The 22,300-nt window shown below is 40.0% G+C and overlaps 1 protein-coding gene across 23 annotated transcripts in view; it reads left to right on the top strand.

The window, feature by feature from the left end:
* Nucleotides 1-22,300, top strand: part of kcnma1a (potassium large conductance calcium-activated channel, subfamily M, alpha member 1a) — a 150,236-nt gene that overhangs the window by 104,592 nt on the left and 23,344 nt on the right. For 3 of the 23 annotated variants that reach the window (XM_005744738.1, XM_005744733.1, XM_013913766.1), the window contains exons 10-22: nt 525-635; nt 735-840; nt 1,218-1,300; nt 1,387-1,456; nt 2,342-2,497; nt 2,976-3,085; nt 3,275-3,343; nt 4,467-4,478; nt 7,320-7,406; nt 7,501-7,577; nt 8,959-8,967; nt 12,661-12,834; nt 20,253-20,346. In XM_005744738.1, coding sequence (XP_005744795.1) covers nt 525-635; nt 735-840; nt 1,218-1,300; nt 1,387-1,456; nt 2,342-2,497; nt 2,976-3,085; nt 3,275-3,343; nt 4,467-4,478; nt 7,320-7,406; nt 7,501-7,577; nt 8,959-8,967; nt 12,661-12,834; nt 20,253-20,346 — 1,158 coding nt within the window. Of the gene's footprint in view, nt 1-524; nt 636-734; nt 841-1,217; nt 1,301-1,386; nt 1,457-2,341; nt 2,498-2,975; nt 3,086-3,274; nt 3,344-4,466; nt 4,479-7,319; nt 7,407-7,500; nt 7,578-8,958; nt 8,968-12,660; nt 12,835-15,836; nt 15,867-16,179; nt 16,213-16,534; nt 16,616-18,201; nt 18,556-20,252; nt 20,347-22,300 lie in introns of all 23 variants that reach the window. The other 20 variants (XM_005744747.1, XM_005744746.1, XM_005744741.1 and 17 more) reach the window with 12 other exon arrangements.

The raw sequence follows: 22,300 nt of genomic DNA, 5'->3' as shown, positions 1-22,300 counted from the left end.
ACCTGTCAAAAACTCCGAGGCCCTGTTTACAATTCTTGTCAACCACAGGCCTCCAAATCATTTTGAGAGTTTTAGTAATGCTCTGTGTAAAAGCACAAGCATATTGATGTACATGTCTTTGTCAACATCTATTCAGCTCACAAAGGGGCGGTTTGGCTGAAGGGACAATTTTTTTTATTGAGAACGGATGACAGTCCAACCACTGTGGGCTGTGTGATTATATCTTAGATTTTTTTTTTCAAGTGGTCGCAAGTTGAGTGTTTGATTGTACTTGTCGTGCAGAATTTAACCACTTTCATTGCATCGAGGAAAATATTCACTTTTATGGCAAAAATGATAATTCGGTTAGTTGTTTGCTTCGAAAAGACATTTCTTGACATGTATATATATTTTTTTCAGTCTTTATTTGAGTTAGATGTTAGAGTGCTTTGGTTTGACTGATTATCTCTGGGAGACATGCCAGTGTCTGCAGTGATTTATGTTGCCCACTCAAGATGATTTCTTCACCCCCCTCCCTCTTTCAGGCACATTGTGGTCTGTGGTCATATTACCCTCGAAAGTGTCTCCAACTTCCTCAAAGACTTCCTACACAAGGACAGGGATGATGTCAATGTAGAAATTGTTTTTCTCCATAAGTAAGTTAATTTTGTCTTTCTCACCCTTTGTAGCTTAGCAACAAACGAACTATTGCATAGGAGCTATATTTATGTGCTAACCCATCTTCTTTTTTTTAGTATTTCCCCTAATCTTGAGCTGGAAGCCTTGTTCAAACGCCATTTTACCCAAGTAGAGTTCTACCAGGGATCGGTTCTCAACCCTCACGATCTGGCCCGAGTGAAGGTACCGGCTGGTGGCGAGACTCCTGGAGCAATGAAAATCCTTAACATTTTTGACAGCTGTTGTTGAACTTAAGAGTAGAAACATTTTTCACAGATTAGCTGCAGTTGTGTGCGTCACTGATTAGCAGGCTGTAAACTTATTACTGTATAAATTCAGCTGACAAAGAGAGTAAAGAAAAAATGCAGAAGAATGATAATCTAATGATATCCATTTCAATTTTTTAGCCAAAATATATCAGGACAGAAGAAAGAAAGAAAATACTTTTTTTGTTGTTGTTGAGCAGATTTAAACCATCTGGTATATTGGATACTTTTTTATTAAATACAGACGTGCACTTTAATGTTGTCATATTTGTTTCTTTGGTACTCTACACATAGATCGAGTCAGCAGATGCCTGCTTAATCCTAGCCAACAAGTATTGTGCAGATCCTGATGCTGAAGATGCCTCCAACATCATGAGGTATTCTCTCTTCTGGACAATCAGTAACAACTGGCTTGCGGAGGTGTTATGTTTCCTTGCTCACTTTATCTGCCTGTTTTTCAAAGGGTCATTTCCATCAAGAACTATCACCCCAAGATCAGAATAATCACACAGATGCTGCAGTATCACAATAAGGTGAGACGTCTCAGTGCCCTGCATTGTGTAGTGTATGTTTGCTTCACTTCATCTTGGCCGCTCTCCAACCTTTCCTCACAGAAAGATTATGGCTGCAGTAAAATGGCAATCCTGTCAGCTTGAGAGCTATGTGGTGCTTTTAAGGATTCATGGTAACTTTGACATATAAGTGACTTTTTAAAGCATCCACTCACTCAGCTGCTTACATGCTGTGCATGCTCCTGAAGAATGGACCTCACTTTTTTAAATGAAGAATTAATAGAGCAGCACTTAGCATGGTAAATAGTATTACAGGAGAAAATGTGAGCTTTTGAAAATGTGTCTTTTATATTTAATAATTGTGTGTCTGAATCACTGCATCTGTCATATGACATGGCAAGGAGATATGCAAATATGTATATATATTTTTTAATTGCTGTGAATGATGCCCTTGTATGGAAACTGGTACACTAACTGAGACTTGTACATTGTAAGGGATTTACCCAGGATGCTAACTTTTCTAGTAGTTAGCTGACTTTAGGAAAGGAACAGCTCTACATTTCTAGGATAAGCTAGTTAGTTTTTATTTATTTTATTGTATGCTAAGCTAACTGGCTGTTTATTGTAACTGTTTAATTTAATTTGCATTCACATGTTTGCATTTCAGCTTTGAACTAATTGAGGTAGATCATGTTAATTAGTGGACTTTTGTTATCCTGAATGTTGGATTTCAATACCACCGCATAAAGCCAAGCTAGCTTACCCCAGTTTCCAGTTTTTATGCTAACCCAGTTCCCAGTTCAAGCAGATATGAGGGTTGTATTAATGTTATCTGTTCCAAAAGAAATGTGACTCATATATACAGTTTTCTGTGTTTCTGACCTCTCTAACTTTCATGTGATGAAGGCCCATCTACTGAATATTCCAAGCTGGAACTGGAAGGAGGGTGATGATGCTATCTGCTTGGCAGAGCTGAAGGCAGGCTTCATTGCGCAGAGTTGTCTGGCCCAGGGTCTGTCGACAATGCTAGCCAACCTCTTCTCCATGAGGTCCTTTATTGAGGTAACAGAGTGGACTATTGACGAATGATTTCTCACATTGCATTTTTTGCACATGAGGTGATTTATTAAGGGATTATAGTCTAAATAAGAAGGTTCTCTGCTGACACATGGACTAGGTCTGTCAAACAGTGCATTCCCTAAAAAAAAATTGACATCTCTGTCCAGAGACGGGCTTCCATTAGTGTGTTTTCAGTCATTCTGGCACATCATATTTTATTGTGTGACATGTCATGTGGAATCTGTTCAGTGTTCTCTGCGGCTTAGAATTGAAGAGGTGCTTGCTTCTATCAAAAAACTGTTCTCATGTCATAAAGATGATAGATCAGCTTATAATGACCAGGCTGATGTTGTGCAGTGGGACATCTGCTGACCAGATTAGGCTGCTTTTGGAAGGAAAACTGTTCTTTTTTTTTTTTTTTTTACTTTTTTTCTTAACCAACACATGTGACATTTCCCCGTTTCATTTTTTTTTTAATCAGATCGAGGAGGACACATGGCAGAAGTATTACCTTGAAGGAGTGGCTAATGAGATGTACACAGAGTATTTGTCCAGTGCCTTTGTAGGCCTCTCCTTCCCCATGGTCTGCGAGTAAGTATCACTCTTTGATCAACACGACCACTCTCAATGGTAGGTAGCTTAAAAATATATATAATGCAAAGTAAGAATGACAAAAAAGAGGAGTGTTGGGACGTAAGGCTGTGGATTTTAACGGTTTTTGAACACATCAGTCATCTGCTTATATCCTGCTCTTCTCTAATGAGTGCACTTGTTTTACAGGCTGTGTTACGTGAAACTGAAGCTGTTGCTTATTGCCATTGAATTCAAGTCTGAGCAGAGAGAGAGCAGGTTGGTATAGCGGATCTTTCCGGAGCATCTGATACAGCTGTGATAACAGTGAACTGCACTGTACTTTGCTAAAAGTAGATCTTCTAATAAGATATCTCGATTTTTCTTTTCCTCTCAAGTCCTCTTTGCAGCTTGTTATGCAGTTGATATTCATTTTTCAGATCAATTTGGTGAACACTTGAGCATTATTGTGTCACCATGAGGTACTCCCTATAATAAATAATTCAGTATTTATTTTTTTCTGAGCTATTATCCTCTTTAAAAAGCAAATAAATGGGATTGATATTGGCCAAGGATTCGGGTCACAAGCTTTTAGGTAAACCTTGCAGGTATGCAGGACAAAAAAAAAAACTTGAAATGTGGTTAAACTGTGATTGGTTTCAGAGAAGTACTAGGTACTGCACTGGATTAACTTCATGTTCACGGTCCTTTTTCAGAGACAAACTTCACACCTAAATAACAATTGCTTCACGTTTAAATTTCACATAATGTGTCTCCTGCACTTTTTACTGTGCTCCTGCTCTGTCTTTATGATTATCACTAACTCTACATGAGTGCTGGTTTTATCACCAATAACGACACAAAATGCATTTTTTCAGTAGTCTCAATTTGCCAAATCCCACTCACCCTTCCCCATTCACCTGTGTCAAATGTTTGTGTACTAACGAGGTTGCATGGTTGATTTAATATTAATTAAAGATGATTTAAATTCTAGTTGATACTAATTGAATACACTTTATATAACCCAGTGGGCTAAATTGTGTCCGTGGTCCAATCACTTTCAAGGTAGTTGAGCTTTTTCTTTTACGTTTTTTCTTTTTGTACATTTTATAGTGACACCCTAGAATATTTTATTTATACTTTCAAACCTTTTATTAAACATATTCTCTGCCCTCTATGTACTTTTTGTAAAAGATGAATAACTTCAAACACTGTTTTTTCTTCATTTTTATGACTTTGAGTTGCAAGGCCCTCAGACAAAGACAAAGTTGCATCACACGCTGCCATATAATGAAAGCATAGCTTGTAAATGGGCAGAGAAGCATTAGCAACAGCTATATTCTCCTCTTCTTTTATATTCATGATAACTGTTTGATTTGAGATTTTTTCTTGTTGTTTGCAGAAGCCGAAAGCGGTATGCCCTCTACCTTATCTTACTTCCAAAGTTCCACCCAATCGTCACCACTTTAAAGCTTCTGACTTTGGGAGTTTCCCCAAGGATATTTTTCCAAACACTATCTCACAGGCCTCTTTTTCTAACTCCTTTTTTATGGTGTCCCTTGTGCTTAATGCACTAACTTCTTTGCAGGCAGAGAGAGGATAGATAAATTGGACATGTTTGTAGAAGTGCTGTTTTCTTTTCTTTTTTCTTTTTGTCTTTGCTGTTGTCGCTGTACCAAGGCCAAACACTCACCCTCTCCATATCTACCTCTTATTTGATCTTTTCATTTTTGTCCTCAAGCAAACTCCTTTGCTCCTTTAGTTTCTTTCTCTCACACTTTCAGTTCTTTTTCAGTGTCGCTCAGTCGTTACCCTACTGTTTCTTAGCTTTGACGAGCCACGTTTTCCACTCATCGGTGTTTAAAAGTCTTCACCAGAACAGTACAGTGAGGAGTTTCTGTATGCATATCTCAGACATCAGATATGGTGTTGATAGGCACTGATATCCTACAACTTTGGATATAATCTTTAAATAAAATGACTGATTACACGCCACTGCTGTAGGCGGTGATTGATATAGCAGCATGTTTTTTGTTGTTGTTTTTCATGGTTTTATTATACCAGCAGCACCTCAGCAGCACCTCACCAATCTTTGTTTTTTCATGATTTTTTTAAGACACTAGAAAAGGCATGGAGCTGTTGATTTTGGATAGCATTGGGTTTATCCAAACTGAAGTTTTATTTATGTGGCCCACATTTCACTCTTGCATCCCATCACCCTCTCATGTCCTCATTCCCAAATGTGTATCCATCTGTGCATGTATGCGCGTCTGCGTATGTGCAATCACCTCGGAAGGGAGAGTTTGTGTTTTGAGTGTGTGTGCGTGTGCGAGTGCGGAGTTTTGTGCGTCTCAGCCACCGTGTACAGTCATGCTCGTGCGTCTCTCGAGTAGATGTTCTTAAGTGAGGTCACTTCCTGTCAGTTTGGTGTTTGAGAAACAATCCAACTGCACAGAAGTTACTGCAACCGTCTGCATCTACGTACCTGTCCCTATACCTGTACTGCAGTGGCTATGCCTTTCTGTTTTATTATTGTCCTCCTCATACTGTTTGGTAACTGCATGCTACGACACTATCACATAAAGTGTTTGATGCTTGCCTTGTTGCTCACAATATGAGGTTTTGATGCGTCTTCTTGGCTTTTATTCACCAGTTTGCACACACGACTCAAGAAAAATGTCTTGGATAGTTACACCTGTAAAATCTCAGATTTGGGCAGCAATGTTTGTGGAACTGTCTTGATTTGATTGGTTTCTTTGTTTTATTTTTGACTAAAAAAGCATGCCAGGTATAATGCCTGTTAACTTCTCTGGGGGCCATTCAATCTGAGTGTATGTTAGGTGCTATTTTACTTCTTGCAGTATGGAAAGAAAATTCTGATCTGCATGACTGGTGCAATTTGATCACATCCCAATATGTATATGGATTCAATTGCTCCCTTAATAGTTTTTTTTTTTAAATTTCCTCCCTAATGTAACCTTTTTCCAGAGCTCAGAGGAAAGATGTTGTGCGATAATATACTTGTTCCCTTCTCCCCCGAATCTAGACCTCACATACTCTTTCAAAATGAATGACTAAAATGCCGTGAATAGTTATTACACGCGTAAGTGTGAATCAAGTTGGTAACACACAATCAGTTGAGCTTTTCTCGTTTATCAATGTTGCAAATTTACAAAAGATTAAAATGTAAACAGAGCAGCAAATGAGACAAAAAAAGAATCAAGATCATCTTTCATCTGGGCTTGTATTTTGAAAGAGTGACCCTTAAAGGTTTGTGGGTACAGTGTTTTGATATCTTACTTCACACTCACTTCATTGATGATTGTTGCCCACAGGTAACCATTAATGACCGGGGTGTGTGTGCGTGTGCGTGTGTGCATATTTGTGTGTGGCGTCTACTTTTTGTCTTAGTCTAATTAATGGGGAATGATACAGCCAATCACTTAAAGTACCCTTGACTATTAAACCAAATCCCACTTTATCACAAAAGAAGCGAGTAATTATTATTTATTACAGTAACACATTTCTTTTAAATCAAAATATAATGAAAATGATTAAAGCAGTTTGTACTTAACTAGACATGCATTACAAGTATTTGTAATGGAGCAACACATTTGGACCAGTCTTATTTCCCCTAGCAGAGTCTAGAGCAGACTCAACTGTAAGAATTAGCTCAGTATAATAAACAGAAAGAGCTGTTCATTCCCTTGCATTCCACTGTCAAGTACTAACTGAGATACACCTACTGGACATTCTCTGTACGACAGCCGTGTCTCAGTGGACATCATAACATCTGTTCTGACTAGATGACTGCATTTGAGTGCTGAGACTAAAACCACTCCATGGCCATAATTTTAATTCTTTCTGCCCTCGTCCCTCTACTTGTATCTCTCTGTCCTTCTCTTCCACCCCCGGGGCAATCCAATGCCACTTCGTAGAGAAAAGAATTAAAATTCAATGTGCGATCATTACTGTTGTACATTTTTGTCCATCCGTGTGAGTATCGCATCAGTAAATTGCCTCAAATCAGAAGGAGCAAGTGTGTTTGTGGTAACTTACAAGACACACGTAACAAAGGGAAGGATAATGTGTTTAAAATGATGCAAAAAAGGAAGCCCGGCAAAGTCCAGATTCAATTTTAGGGCTTCAACAAGTGTGTGTACCATTCCTCTTGATTAGCATGTTGTGTGCATGAATTTTGTGTATGTCCAGATGTTAATGAGCATTATTTGTCTGTATGTCTTTGATTACCCAGCATTCTCATCAACCCGGGCAACCATGTCAAGCTGCAGGAGGGAACACTGGGATTTTTTATCGCTAGTGATGCCAAAGAAGTAAAAAGGTAATTGGGCCATCCTGCCAAACGGCGGGGTCACTAACCGTGTCAGTTGACAAATGAATAGGAGCGCTAAACATGCTTACTGTGTCACTTTTAGAGCATTTTTCTACTGCAAAGCTTGTCATGATGACATCACAGACCCCAAACGGATCAAGAAGTGCGGCTGCAAGCGACGTGAGTAGCTGTGCCTTTATTTTGCCCCACTGGCACCCTTCCTTCCCTTCCTTCTCACTCCAAAGACCAACCTATGGGTCTCGTCTTTCTCTTTATTCATAGGTGTGCACATGGTTATTATGCCTTTCATTGTGTTGTTGTTCTTCTTGTACTCTGAATCTGTGTTTTAAACATTATATTGCCATTATACTCTTAAGAAAGTGTTTGATATTGGTCCCATTTGAGCTTCCATAACCCCCATTATAGTATGATCATAAGTCAAAGCACTTTTGTTTCTTTGTCAAAATGTAGCTGTTGCCATCTTTAAATGTCTATTCATCTTGCTTTAACCACTGAATCACCACTTTATTTGCACAAACTGAGACTGTATTGCAGTGAATGAAATGCAAAGTGCTAACATGTAAGTAGAAAGCATAAGAGTCTAAACCAGGCTTGTTTCTGTATCGCATTTTAAACATTAGAAAGTAGAGCAGATCCACCAAGTGCCCTATGTTGCAATTATAAAGGATGGGTTCAGGTTCTGCCAGTGCTTTACCTGCTTCACCTAGTTTAATGAAATTCAGCCTGGTAGTTTCTGAGTACTGATCACATGCTGTGCCTCAGCCTCAGCTTGGTGGAGGAATTAGGAAACATATCCTCTTACTTACATATGAATGCTCTCAGTGAAATATTTTAAGGCTGTTTCATTCTTCTCAATTGTTTTATAGGTCACAAATGTTATGGATAGGGTTGCTAGCTGTTAATTTTCTAATTTAGCTATGCAAACACCCACATCAAATCAGTGAATGTTTTATGCAGATACAACATTACCATTAAGGCAGGAAATGCACGCAAATACATCCTGACCTATGTGCAGGCGATACTTGTCAGAATGTGTTAGCTGATGGATAAATAATTCAGGTTAATATTCTATGTTTCCATAAAAGGTCACAGGCTGTTGCGGTGAGCAGTCCGTTACAGACATAGCCTGGTTTTAAAATAGGTACCCTCCAGTTCCTTCTTTTGTCTGTGCCATTTCAATTATTCAGACGCTTTCTGCTCTGTCAACTCAATAGAATCAACAGGTTTTTCACACTCTAGTTTTATTTACCACAACTATTTACCTCTGTTTGCTTTCCTACTATCTTCATGTCTGAGACTCAGCTGATGGCGTTATGTTTTATCCTATTACATTTGTTGCTGACAAGAGAGTTGCATTAAAAAGATGACAGTTCCATTACTGTAATGGGATTCTGTCCAACTGTATGTTCTGTTCTGTCATGTTTTGTTCTCTTCTGTTGTTTTTTCCCATGTTTCTTTATGACCAGTGACACACTTTTGATGTATTTCCTTCCCTGCTGCCATTGGAAAACACCACTTTATTTTAACTACTCACTGGTAGTGATTTATTGTGAGTAAAATGAAAATGGGTGTCTAATTACCCAGAGTGCAGTGCAAGTGTTTTTTTTATTATTTTTTTATTTCTCTTCCTTTTCAGCAAATAGTATATTGTATCTATGTTGCATGTTACCGGTGTAGCTTCTGCATCCCTCTCCTCGCCTCCCATTTCTACACCGTGCTCAGAACAAACTGAATCCAAAACAGCAGATATTGAACTCGCACCAGCATCAGGCCTCTGCTCCTCAGAGGCTCAGCCGGCTGATGATCTGATTTGTTGGAGATGACAATTAAATAAAGCCCTACACGATTGGATGCGGCCGATGAGGTGTGCAGTTTTTGCTCACTCTTTGATCATCAAACCAAACACGTATTTGGCATTTAAAAGCCAATCTGCTGCGAGTCTTGTGTCATTACATGTGATTAACCTCTTTATAGTGTATTTGCTCAGAGAAAGAACAGAAGAATAAAAATCTGAGATGTCGTACATTAAAAACAGATTTAGAGGAACTAACACACGGGGGAAAGATCTACTGCTATTTAAAATGATCTGCTTTCTGTCAAAGGTAGTTTTGTGTGGCAGAGAGCAGAAAACGTCCTTCTGGGATGTTCTTCAAATCCTGTCAAGCTACGTTGCCAAAACACAATCAAAACAATCTGGTCTCCCCTTTTACCCCCCTTTGCTGTGATCTCAGCCCCTTTATAAACTCCGGGCCCTGGCCCAGCCTGGGCTGATGTTTCAGAGATCACTGGTTCTTTTCAGAACTGCACGAGCCTTGTGCCTTTCAAACACAGACTGTCGTTGGGCCATTTTGTTTAACTCGCTTTACTGGGAGACAAGTCTAGGATTAATACGCGGCATTGTCATAATTTTCAGTTCCCACTAGATGGTAGTGCCGTGCCAGAGTCTTGTGCGGTAATAGATATCCATAGTTAAATGGTGATGTCTGTAGAGGAAACTCTAATCCCCTGAGACCTGTTCAACAAAATTGCAAGGATCAGATGGGTGCCTTTTTGTTTTAGGATAATAAATCAGTTTGTACGGCTTTACAGATTTATCATCCTTAACATGTTATTTCACATTGCTTTTATATCTATATGTTACAATATAAAGCAGGGTATGGGGAGGGGTGTGCACTTGTGTACAAAGTTGGCTTTTTCAAGCAAAAAAGTATTTGTTTTGTCCACTTTTATGTGCCCCACTCTGACAGGATACTGCACTCTCTGTTAGTTATTGCTCAAAGGTTCACCTCTTGAGCCAGCAGTAATCTTTTTCCTTGCACTGTTGCTGAATAAGGAGGCTTTAGGTGGATATCAGAATGTTGCTTTCTGTGGGACATCCTTCATATTCAACGTAGCACCCTGATAGCTTCTGTTTACAGAATATTAGTGGTTTGTAGGCAGTAGTAGCCAATCAAGCCCACACAGACAGTTGATCAGGGTCGCTGTTATGTTGAATCTTCAGTTAGGAATGCCCTGAAATGGACACCTTGTCATCCTAAACCAGAATCTAGGTATTTGTGAAGTCAGAAGTAAAATACATTGTCTTTGTGTGTGTGCGTGTGTGCGTGTATGTGTCTTCTGTCTTCCATTGCTCCCCTTCCATTTGTCAGAAGTCTACATTGTGGTATACACACTCATGGGCTGCTGTTATTAGGTACACCTGTGATGCTAAATGCAGACCAATACAACAGCTCTGCCATAGAGTCTACTTTTATTTCAATTCTTCATCTTACTCCATTTGTCCACTTGATTACATGCAAAGAGGGTTAAAGACTGAACATGTTTACAGGCCAGAACGTGACAACTCATGTTTACTTAAAAAATAAAGAAGCCTTGTAAAAGCAGAGTTTACAGCAGAGCTGTTGTATTAGGTTATGTTAGATTTCACATGTGTACCTAATAAAGTTGCCAGTGAGCCCACATAATATGTTCCAAGCGCCCAAACAAAAACACCGAAGCAAAGAAACTTCAGCATGACCTGACGGCCTCACTGCACTTGTCCGCCATGTTCCCAAAACTGTTTCATTACTGTGAACAGTTATCTGTGTACTTCTCCTTGTTGCCAGGACTTAAGCTACATTTCCTGCATGCTTTCCACATGCTAGTAAGGCACATATGCATGTCACAGGATACAGCAGTCCCTGATGCATTCATCTTATGGGATATGATCTGTGTTTCCCATTCTTTCCTTGGCCAGGAGCTGAAAACATATTACTTCATTCAAGGTCTTATTTTCCAATGTGAGTCAGAGTCAAAGATGCTGAAAGCATCTTTGTAAAGGTGCCAGACAGTATTACTCTGCTGTCTGTTTACACCTTGGCAATGAGAGAATGGGGACCAGGGACTGTTTCTGTCCAGAGTCACAGCAATCTAGAGATGCTACTCTGGGGACTTTCACTCCCGCTTCCCTCAGGGTTCAAGGGCTTCACACACCACTCACACATACACTTGGCTGTAGGCTGACTTTTGTAGCTAAAACTTTTGTCTGGCGTAATACTACTTTTACATCCTTTTTTACTTAATTAGCACACCAGATCGTCATCTTGCCTGTTTTCTACTTGGGCGATAATTGAAAAGAAACATAAGTGGACTGGAACCATTTGAAAGATTCACTGGGCTGTATGTGCTGAATTGATGCACACAACAGCGAGCTTGAAAAAAACAAAAACGTAGGTGTATGTAAATGCTCAAATGCTTTTATATTGTATGTTGGAAATGCTAGTTGGGAACCAGTTTTGCTGGTTGGTTGAAAGACAAAATTACATGTATTATAATGGCCCGTGAATGGTTATAAATTTATGGTATACGGAGAACATTAGATAAATTCTTTAAACGGAAATTCAGAATTTCCCAGGTACAAACTAGTGTTTAAAATCAGGCACACTGCAAACAATTGATAATTTGGGGATATTAAGTAGAGGATCAAATTAATGGTTATGTCTTCATTTTCTTGTGAATTATACTTCCCATTTGTATCTTCAAACATGACTTCAAATTACATCAAAACAACAACTGTGTAACTAACACTTTAGCGTGTAATAACACCGTTTAAGCACATGCACATCAGAGTGAAGTCCCTTTGGGGAGTGGAGCAGTGAAATTGCAGGTTTTGAATATAGCATGATTTAGCCAGTCTAGCCAGTAGACTAGTGTGATGCCTTGGACAGAACCGCTACAGCTGCATGATGGGATACAGGTACGTGATCCACTCCTTTAGCCAAATGGATAGAGGATGTACAAATGTATGAAACATTGTATGAGGTTTGCTGCTGAAGACATTGCTCATGCCTCTCTTCCCCGAATGCCTCCCTACCCTCTTCCCTTTCTCCCCACCTCTCTTTCCCACTGTTATAATTTTGCCTTTTTGACTTGTTACAGCCTTAGCACACAGCTTGAACTCCTAAGAGAATCACCAGCATTATGACTGTTGTATTTTTAATTGATAATATTATAATAATAGATAATGTGTCCAATTTAGAGACACTTTTAAAATGGCAAAATGAAATGTGCCGGCTGACTTGTTAAGGTAAATGTAACTCTTGGAGTTTGTTAATATAACTTGGGGCTCAAGCCTGTGGGAGCAGGTGACTAAGGCTTGCACTTTCTGATGAAGTTACCTTCCGACTTCCCCTAGATGTATATTTCTCCTTTTGCCATTAACCTGCTGCTTTTCCTCTCCTCTCATCCCAAAACATGACTGTAGCCAAGATGTCCGTCTACAAACGAATGAAACTGGCATGTTGTTTTGATTGCGGCCGTTCAGAGCAAGACTGCTCTTGCATGTCAGGCAGTGTACATAGTAACATGGACACCCTTCAGAGGGCCTACCCACTTTCCTCTGTCTCTGTTCATGATTGCGCAACCACTTTACGTGCCTGTAAGTTACACCGCCCAACACATGCTGTTACGTGTCTGTGGTGTGTGCTCTGTGTATCGTACCGTGTACCATACCGTACGTGTGTGCGTGCGTGTAATTTGTTTATTGTGACCCCATTGTTTGTGTACCCGTGGTCTATGTGTTTCTGTGTTGTTTTACTTTTTTTTTTCTATATTGATCTTGTTTTTTTTTCTGTATCTATCTCTCTCTTTCTCTATATCTGGTTAGATTTTCTTTGATTTATAGTATGTGTGGTTGATAAGTGGTGACGTGGCTCAGTGGTGGTGCTGTAAGTACTGTAGATGTTAGACATGTGGCTCCCGCATGCAGCACCAGTCATGCAGTCGTGTGATAATGTCACTGTTGGAGCGTGGTGTTTTATGTCTCTTTTTAACTGTTTCAGGTAAGATGTCTGAATACACAAAAATGAAAGATTTTATTCTGCATTTTAATGATAACATTTGTTAATTGTGCCTTTTGTACATTTACTTTGAAGACTCTTTCAAACCTCTGAGTTAACCCTTTTTTAAGTTTGTACACTTTTCAGTTGACGTAGGTTTTGCTTTTTTCTGCATTTTCTTTTAACCTTGATGAGAAACTATACTAAGATTTTGGCTTTGCTTTCATGTGGATTTTAAATGAATCATAAATGAAATACCGTTTAAGCCTCTATCATCTTGCCAGGTCTTAAAAATGATGAGCAGGGCACAGATAATAATGGAACTGAAACCAAATTTTACTTATGCAACGGTTAAGAAAACATACATGCATTTCCCCCCCACATTAATTGTATTGTTCAGACTTGTATTTCCTGCACTTCATCTGTCCTGCAGCCATTGATAGTTTGTCACATTTATACGGTAGGAACGTGGCAGTGAAATAGGAAGGAGGAAAAAATCAAATGAGAGAAAAGGAATGCTTTATGTAGCTGGGAAGAGTACAAGAAAATAGATAAAGGAACAGCAAAGAGAAGGAGAAATTAAAATCAAAAAGGAAACTATAAAAAGTGCTTCTGGCTTGATAAAGGAAAGGTAAGAGGCCCGAGGCTCCTAGAAGATCGCCTTAAATCTGTTTTCCTTTTGAGTGGATGGGAAATACTAAATTGTTTGTCAATTAGACATGGCAGCAGTAGGCCTAGCTATCAAAGCCTTGGGTTCAGACATACAGATCTGATTTCCTTCTCAACATTCTCCCACCGTCTGCCGACTCAGCCTAGATTAGTGTCAAACATGCCATGATGAGTTTGGCTTGGCCTCTTGTAGTTGGGCCTGCGCTGATATCCCTCGGTACCAATTACTGGCCATTACATGGTTACTGATCTCACTTCTCCCTCAACCCCCTGTAGGATTTCAGGAAAGCCTCCTCTGTCTTAGATTTCTTTCTCTTTTTAACCCTGACTTCATCTGAACAAAGTGAGTTTAGTGAAGGAGCGCATTGGGCTTTGTCAGTCAGGGATTGTTGGATTTCCTTTCCCTATTTCCTCTTTTTTTTTTTCCCACCAGGCTGAGAGGATAAGACATCTTTATCCACGATGACTTCATACGCTTCTGAACAAATTTTTTTCTTGCACTTTGATTATTGATCTCTTGGATAGCACTGCTTCGTTTAAGCTGCTGTGTTCCTACACGTGCCAAATTAGGGCCACATGTGTCTGTGTGTAGCACAGACAGCTATCTGCAAGTTAGGATGGCAGAAGTATACAACTGTAAACTGCTTTAACGACTAATACAATATTTATTATGGCAACTTTTAACACAAACTCATTAAATGAGTAATGATATGTATGCAGATGAAGTGGTTAGAAAAATGTAGTTCTCCATTGTTCTTTTTTATTATAGGCAGTTAACATATTACTTTATTCTAAATTCTTTGGCTACATCAAGAGGTTTTTTTGTCTGTAAATGAAACAAGTCTTTTTTGTGACTTGACTTTCACTATTTTAGAAAATCTTTAGTCATTTAAGAGGTTTCAACTTGGTTTGCTAAGCTCTGGACAAGGGATGTGGGCCTGGGGTTAGGGAGATGGTTTCGGCTTGTCCACAACCTTCTGGGCTGTGTATATGTGCGCATGTGCACATCTTGTGTGCGCAACAACATGCACTTGTATCTCGGTGTCTATGCATGTGTGTGAATCTGCATCTCATTGCTGGGGACCTTATCCATCCTGACACAGAAATTATGTTTGCATTTTCCCAGCCCTGCTGGTTCATCACCAAACTTGCCCTGACAGCTCCTGTCCACCAGGCAGACCTCCACCCCCTCGACCACCCTCCCCCACCCACCCTGTCCTACGCCGCCTCGCAATGCCCCAGATGCTAGCCAGTTAGTCTGCCGCCTTTGCGGTGCGGGCAGATTGCTAGAGACAGATGCCAGGGCCACTGTGGGTCTCTTTTTGAGGATCTGTGTCATAGGCCAGCCCTGGGCCCTCACTGTGACCTTTACTGCTGGAAGATACTCTGGGAGAGAGTGGGGAGTGTCAGCAGCTCTGAGTTCAAGTGCTTACTACATTAGTAGTTCTAGTGGTACCGGTCTTTAATATCTTCTTGGTCAAGGTCAAAAACTGTAATTACCAGAGAATTAACTGCACTGGCAAAAGTGGAGACCTTTGTGAACCCTTTAAAAGTACAACCCCAAAGATCGTGCACTGAACTCAAGTTATGAAAAAAAAACACCTAATTTTTTAAATCTCTATTTGTATAAGACTTCTGGACTGCATGCGAAAATCAGGTATCTATGCATTAGTGCTCTGTTAGCGCAGCTGTTTTGAGCAGCTGTTGTCTGTTTTGGATTTATACATGCACTGAAGTATGTATTCGTTTTCTTTATTTCCCATTGTGGTTTTATTTGTTCCGCCTCACACTTCCCATCATTTTTAGATATAAAAAAACCCCAACGAAACTCTATTATAAAATGGGGAAAAAATGGAATTGCTAAATCTACACGGAAATGATGTGACATGTAATGTAGTTCTTTCCTTTTTTTTTTCAAATGTATTAAACCCAGCCATTAGACCGTCATTACATCTCATTACAGGTGTAGTACACTTTCCTAAAAGCATGGCTCACTCTGTGAATGGACAGTTCTTTCATTCATCTGTCTGCCTTTTATGTGCCATCACATCATACTGTAATCAGTGCCACCATTAGGGTTTTACAGTGATTTTTAATTATTTATACTTTCATTTTTTGGTTTGTGCTCTCATACCTTTTGGTGAGACAACATCAGATTTACATTTGATTTAATTTCCATCTACGGCTCTTATGTTGATGTCTTTCCTAATGTGTCTCTTTCATTACACCCTCTCTCCTTGTGTGTGACCTGCCACTTGTCTTTGCATCCTCCCCAGCCAAATATAAGTATAACGGATTTGTCAGATCACGTAAGTGTGTTTCCCTGTCCTTCTGCCATAGCTTTGTGTATAGAGTATAGCTCCCTCAGCATGTCATATAACATTCTTAGTAGCGATGCTCTGCTTAAGTATTTTTGTATTTTTACTGTAAAAAAAAAAAAAAAAAAGGAAACCAACTTTTGAAAAACTTTCAGTGTTTCTTTTAAAATATCCAGTTTATTTATATTTAACTTAAATATGATAAAATCATTTTAACATATTTTGACAGCAAACTAAAGTACTGAGATCATTTTGTGTTTGATAACACTATGTAGATCCATGAAATATTCTTTTTGTATTGTGCTGCATGTAGCAGCAGATGGCGCTACAACACCAGGAAACAGTGGAAGCCATAAAGAGGCTGGCGTTCGATTCAAAGCTGATTGCAATATAGGTAAATCTTTGGTAAATAATTGTTAAATGACTTTCCCCCCCCCTCCTTTATTTTACTGGTTAAGAATACATTTCACTTTTGAAATGTTATTTGTCACCTCTAACACTTTGTGTCTACATTTTAAATGTATTTGTTATTATTAGGCATACTGACAATAAAGGCTTTTTTTTGGTTTCCTTTTATTAAATAATGGCTGCCTCACCTGTTAAGCAAACTAAAAGGAAGCGCAGTAATCATAAGTTTTTTTCTTCCCTTTTTTAACTGTAAAGACCACAATGCATGGCTTTAAAAAGCTCTTTCATGCAGTTGCAATGCAGCTGAAGAACAAAGCTCGCTCATGCAGCAAACACTGTAAAGGCAAAGCCAGCTTAGCTCACATAGTAAAGTAAACATTTTTACTTGTTATTCCTCCGCCTCATCATCCAGTTTACATTGGGTCACGGCGATCTGATAAGGCTTGCATGCAGGACAGTACCGTCATGTGATTATCATTTCAAGAAGGGACAGTTGCCGTCTGGGTTGTTCAGGATGCACAGTGGACCTGCCAGGGCGGGTGAACACTCTGTAACGCTGCACGTGTTTGACAAGGGCCAGATGAATCCAGGAGCTATCGGTGGCGCCCTGTAAATCAAGGAGGCAGCTGACGGCTGGGATAAACGTCTGTTTATCGCCCAGGGCCACCCAAGCATGCTCTCTCCTCCAAACAACCAACCAACCACCCTTCAACCAAAGGGAGGAAAAGGGCTCCGCCTCTCCAAGTCAACTTTGCAACCAGATATTTTACTCATCTCCCACTGCTGTCTTCCTACAGTGTGCCATGACCCTTTCAGTACATACAAACATGCGGGTTGACTCTGCAGCCACAGATGGACTGTGTGTGAGTGTGTGTTTCTGTGAGTTTGGTGAAACGACATGCTGAACATATTTGGTACATATGCGAGTATTTATTCTCATACTCAAGCGATTTAGTTTAATAGTGAAAATTCCAAATGCTCTGTTTTTCAACATTTTTCATGCGGAATTAAATCACACTTGTGTACATAATCCAAAAGGAATCCAATACATGTTTAATGATTAGATGTTTTGAATTTATAATATTATAAATATTTAGTTCTATTTGTTGACACTATTGTGGTGTGCCACGCTCACTTGAAGTGACAATATCTAATTGGTTTTGACTGGCTTTAGCCAAGCCATGCCTCTGCTTTGTTCTACCCGAGCGCAGCACAAATGAGAAGTAAAGTTAAGAGGCTTCTAATGAATTTAACACAAATGAAAAGCAAATTAAGAAGGCTTCAACTATTTTTAGGAAATTCTACATGGTTCCTGCCTTTATTTATTAATATTATTATTAATATATTTTTGCTTTAAGCTGGTTCAGTCAAAACTTAAGTTGCATTTTTTCTTAAATAGTGATCAGATATTCATTTTAACATACTGTGAAATAATGATTGTTTTATGGAATTTACCCTGAAATATCTATTTAACAAAATCTAATTTGAAATACAATAACACTTCTTTACTCAGTCATTTCGGAGCATTTAAAGCAGGCGTTCTCACACTCTTTGTTCTCCACTATTTGACAGTAACGGATGAAGTTAGACCGCCTTTTCAAAACAGAACACTTAAAACCACCGGCTGCATCTCCACCTCCATCACCTCAAATGTATTCCTTCCCAATGCCCTGCACCCCAGCCAGGACCCCCTGGTCAGCCCTGGCACAGTCAACATCTCTCTCGTTAATAACCGTAAAGGATGCCTGCTCCACATGCGGCTGGGGCCCGGGGACGACCCCTCGCAATTGCGCTTCAGTATCTCGGGTCCAGGAGACGTGGCGACCAGATCCCTGGCTGAAAGTCGACTGAACCGGGCCCGCAGTCTGCCAGTGAAATACCGCTGCCACCCCAGTAATGCCATGCTGCTCAGTCACAGTAGGCACTGTAGGTTGGCCCCTTAGCGGGATGCATCAGTCAGTAATGCTGTCCCGTCTCTTCATTTTGTCTTGTTTGCTGCATGACGGCTCACTCTGCTGGAGCTGCTGCTGTTGTTTCTCCTGCTGCTTTGCACAGATCTGGCTGCTAGTGCAGTGGCTGCTACTGTCTATATGAGATAACTTTTAAGCGCCGGGATAAAACAGGTGAATTTACTGTAGACAACGTGCTATTTCAGAAGTGGCGCTAGGTGTTGTGAGCTCAGGGATTTTGCACTAATATCATTATGTAGTGGGGAAATGCAGCGTGGTGTCCGTGAAAGCAAAAAGTTCAATTGTTTTAATGTTAAAAAATTAAGTTTAAACCAAAAGGAGTTTGTCAAATGGTATAGCAAGGAAAGCATACTTTCTGCTGTGTGGTATTTTCAAAGTACATCAGAGAGAGAATTATTTGTAAAGTGTAAAATGCTTGTGATATTAGCTATTCTGATTGCCCAATTGCATAAAGGAAATGTCAGAGAATGACATTTTATTAGAAGGCAAAGCCATATTTCTTATCTTTTATTAGCAGAATTAGGTGACAGCATAGAATGGGTGCTCAGAGAATAATGAAATTCAACATGCTTGGAATAACCGCGGCTTGCAGCGCGCACATTGATTTGCACTAATATCATGCTGTGTTATTGATTTCTAACCAAAGGACTAATGCGGGTTTGAAGTGACGGTGCACTTGACATTTGCGCTGGGAGAGCGTAGATTGGATAAGAGTATCTGGGTGCCTGTCTGAAAGCTCTTGAAACTCACAGACAGTGGAGAAGATCAGACTACTGTTAGCTTGACTGAAATCTTCAGACAGCTGGGCCTGGACTCACTCCGGCTGCTCTTTCTCATTCTCTCTGTCTGGCTGGGACTCAAGTAAAGTTTGAGAAACAGTGTTTTTGTTTTTAGATGATTTTTTTTTTCAACCTAGCGAAGCATGGCTGACAGAAAAACGAGCTCAAATGTGATCAAATAATCTTTAAAAAAACAAACAAAAGAGGACTATAAAATAACACAGCATTGTTCAGCAAAACATGAAACAAAGATGCTGTATATTTAATCCGACACAAGTTTTCACAAGTGTTGGGGTTCAAGTAGTTTCATTAGGAAGTCAACTACGCACTCCAAATTCATCTCCATAACCTGTATTTATATCATTGTCATTGCTTTTGCCCATGCCCCAGTGACAATAACAGTCTGTAGCATCACATTGCAATTAATGCTTTAGGTAAGCATGGTCACTTGGATATAAACTGCTAGAGGTCCAAGCGCCTGCAGAGTTCGGTGGGTGAACAGACGCAGTGAAGTGTCAGTGGAGGATGTGCAATATTGCACCTTAGTATAGCCACAACATGGGGGACATTTTAAAAAAAATTCTTATTTTTTAAATAAACCTTCCTTTTAGGTCATGAATTGTTTTTTCTCCATGGTTTCCTCCGGCTTTTTTCAGATTTAATCATTTGTCCATTACTAATATTTTCTCTCTCTATTTTTATTTCCCTTCCATTTTGACACATTGAATTATTAATTTTCCTTTTCTTGCGTTCAGTTTCTTTTTTTGTGGTTTGCATTGAATGATTGATTGATTGTTGCCTATTTTCATGTCAGGTCCAGCTCTCTTTCTGAACCGTCTGTCTCTGCTCTGACATTGTGCGCATGTGTTTTCAGTCGAAGACGAGCATCCGTCAACGCTCTCGCCCAAAAAAAAGCAGCGCAACGGAGGGATGCGAAACTCACCCAACTGCTCTCCCAAAATGATGAGGTAAGAGATGCTGATTTTATTCTTCTTCCAGCCTTCAAACTGGGAGTGAGAGGAAGACAGATATAAGGAAGATGGGAGGGAGCATGGGGGGGGTGTATGTGTCTGAGAGATACTTCAGAGGCGTATGCTGCTGATGGTGAGATGGTGGGAGTTTGGATGGATGGGAGGGGGCAAATTAGGGGTGGCAGAAGAGGGAGGCAAGAAACTCTGTGAGTGAAAAAGAGAAGAGAAATGCCCTGTTAGGTGCTGGCTGTTTAGGATGGCATGCTGTCAGCTGTTAATGACGGAGCTGAAATAATATTTCTGTCATGAAAAGCGGCTGTGAGGAGCCGTTTGAAAACTCCTCTGGCTTTAAAGACCCAGCTGTCACCTCCTCCGTTCTGGTCCACATGTACTCCTTAAACAATGCTGGCACTAATGACACCACCAACCAATCAGAGAGACCTGCATGGTTACTTTGCCCTCGGGCTACTCGTCTATTGTAGGAACCCCTGTGAGTAGTGTATCTGGTACTTAAGGCCATATGCGAGATGTATCGTCACAATCAAATATGAATTCAAATATTACCTTCCTTTTATCCTGTCCTTTGGAATTAAACTGCTGTTAATTGATTTTGAAAGATAAAAAGGGTAGGTTTTTGTGCTCCTCTGACTGCAAGGCGGGGTTAGACGCACGACTGAGAGGAAAATGCAGGGAGGCCGAGCTGTGCGGGTTGGGACGGCGGGATGAAGGCACGGTGGCGAAGATCTAACAGGACAGAAACACTCATAGCTACACTGCTCGTCTCCTAATGAGAGCGAGGGTTTACATTAAGGAACTCTAAAGAGAGACCTCGTAATATATATAATTTTAATCTTATTTATAGAATTTAAACCCTTTAAAAAATAAACAAACTCTAAGGTGGAATAGTTAACATTTCCAAATAAAGTCAATATAAATATGAGCTATTATACAAAGTAGTTCTGTTTTGTTCTCTTTCATACGCTGCATAATCTTTTCACTTATTACTGTACCATTCTGGTTGAGTGCCGTGTACGTTAGCCCTGCTAGTTTCCCTCAGGCAGCAATCCTCCTACTGCACTGGCATGCCTATGTGATTTTTGTCCAGTATAGTTGTCGGCCTCCCCCTCACAACAAAACAAGCACTTAATAAGCCTTCACACTTGCCAAACCATTAGCCCAACACAGAGTCATACCCTTCAGTCTAGTTCGCAGCAGAGCATCAGCTCAGATGCCCTTGCTCAGAGGGAGCAAACTGCTACAAAAACAACGAGACACTGGCACATTTCCAGATAACTGCTTGTTTTAAAAGGTTCTTTAGTTTGCCTAACTTAAAGCACAAAACCTTTTCTTCTCTTCCTTTTCTGCTTAGAAGACGGTCCCCGTTTGCCATGTAATATATGCATCTGCGCTTTGATCTCGCAGTGATAATAATCCTTGCGAGTTATTTACTCAGTTTTGAAAATGCTTCAAAGCGGTGTCAAAGTTTTCTCTGCTTTAGGGTTGCTTCTGTATTCTGCTGGCTCTTGGGTGCTGGGATGACAGGTCCTCTGTTATAGGTGTAGCTTTTTCTTTTTTTTCCCTCCAAGTATTAGCCTTTAGCAGAACATCAAATTACCCATCGCAGTCCACAGTCCCTCCCTCCACCCCTTCACAGCTGCCCCTGTCAACATATAAGACCATATATATTATATAAACCGTTGTGCTTTGCGAGGTGGATTTTATGCAGAATGAAAAGTGATTGTTTGAGGTAGCCTTAGGGATACTTTATTCAACAAGCAAGAAGGGGGAAAACACAGTGGAGAGCTAGCAAGAGAGCGAACATACGTATCAAGTATGGTTTTTACAGGACTCGCAGCCTGAAGGCCTTTGTAAATAAATAATGATCAACAGATTGGCTGTGGGCTTTTGAAAAGCATGCCTTTGTCAGTTTGCATGATGGGAAAAATTTTCA

The sequence above is a fragment of the Pundamilia nyererei genome, unplaced genomic scaffold (assembly GCF_000239375.1).
Source record: "Pundamilia nyererei isolate P.nyererei 1_Seehausen unplaced genomic scaffold, PunNye1.0 scaffold00149, whole genome shotgun sequence".
Taxonomy (NCBI): domain Eukaryota; kingdom Metazoa; phylum Chordata; class Actinopteri; order Cichliformes; family Cichlidae; genus Pundamilia; species Pundamilia nyererei.
This window is presented reverse-complemented; position numbering and strand designations above follow the sequence as displayed.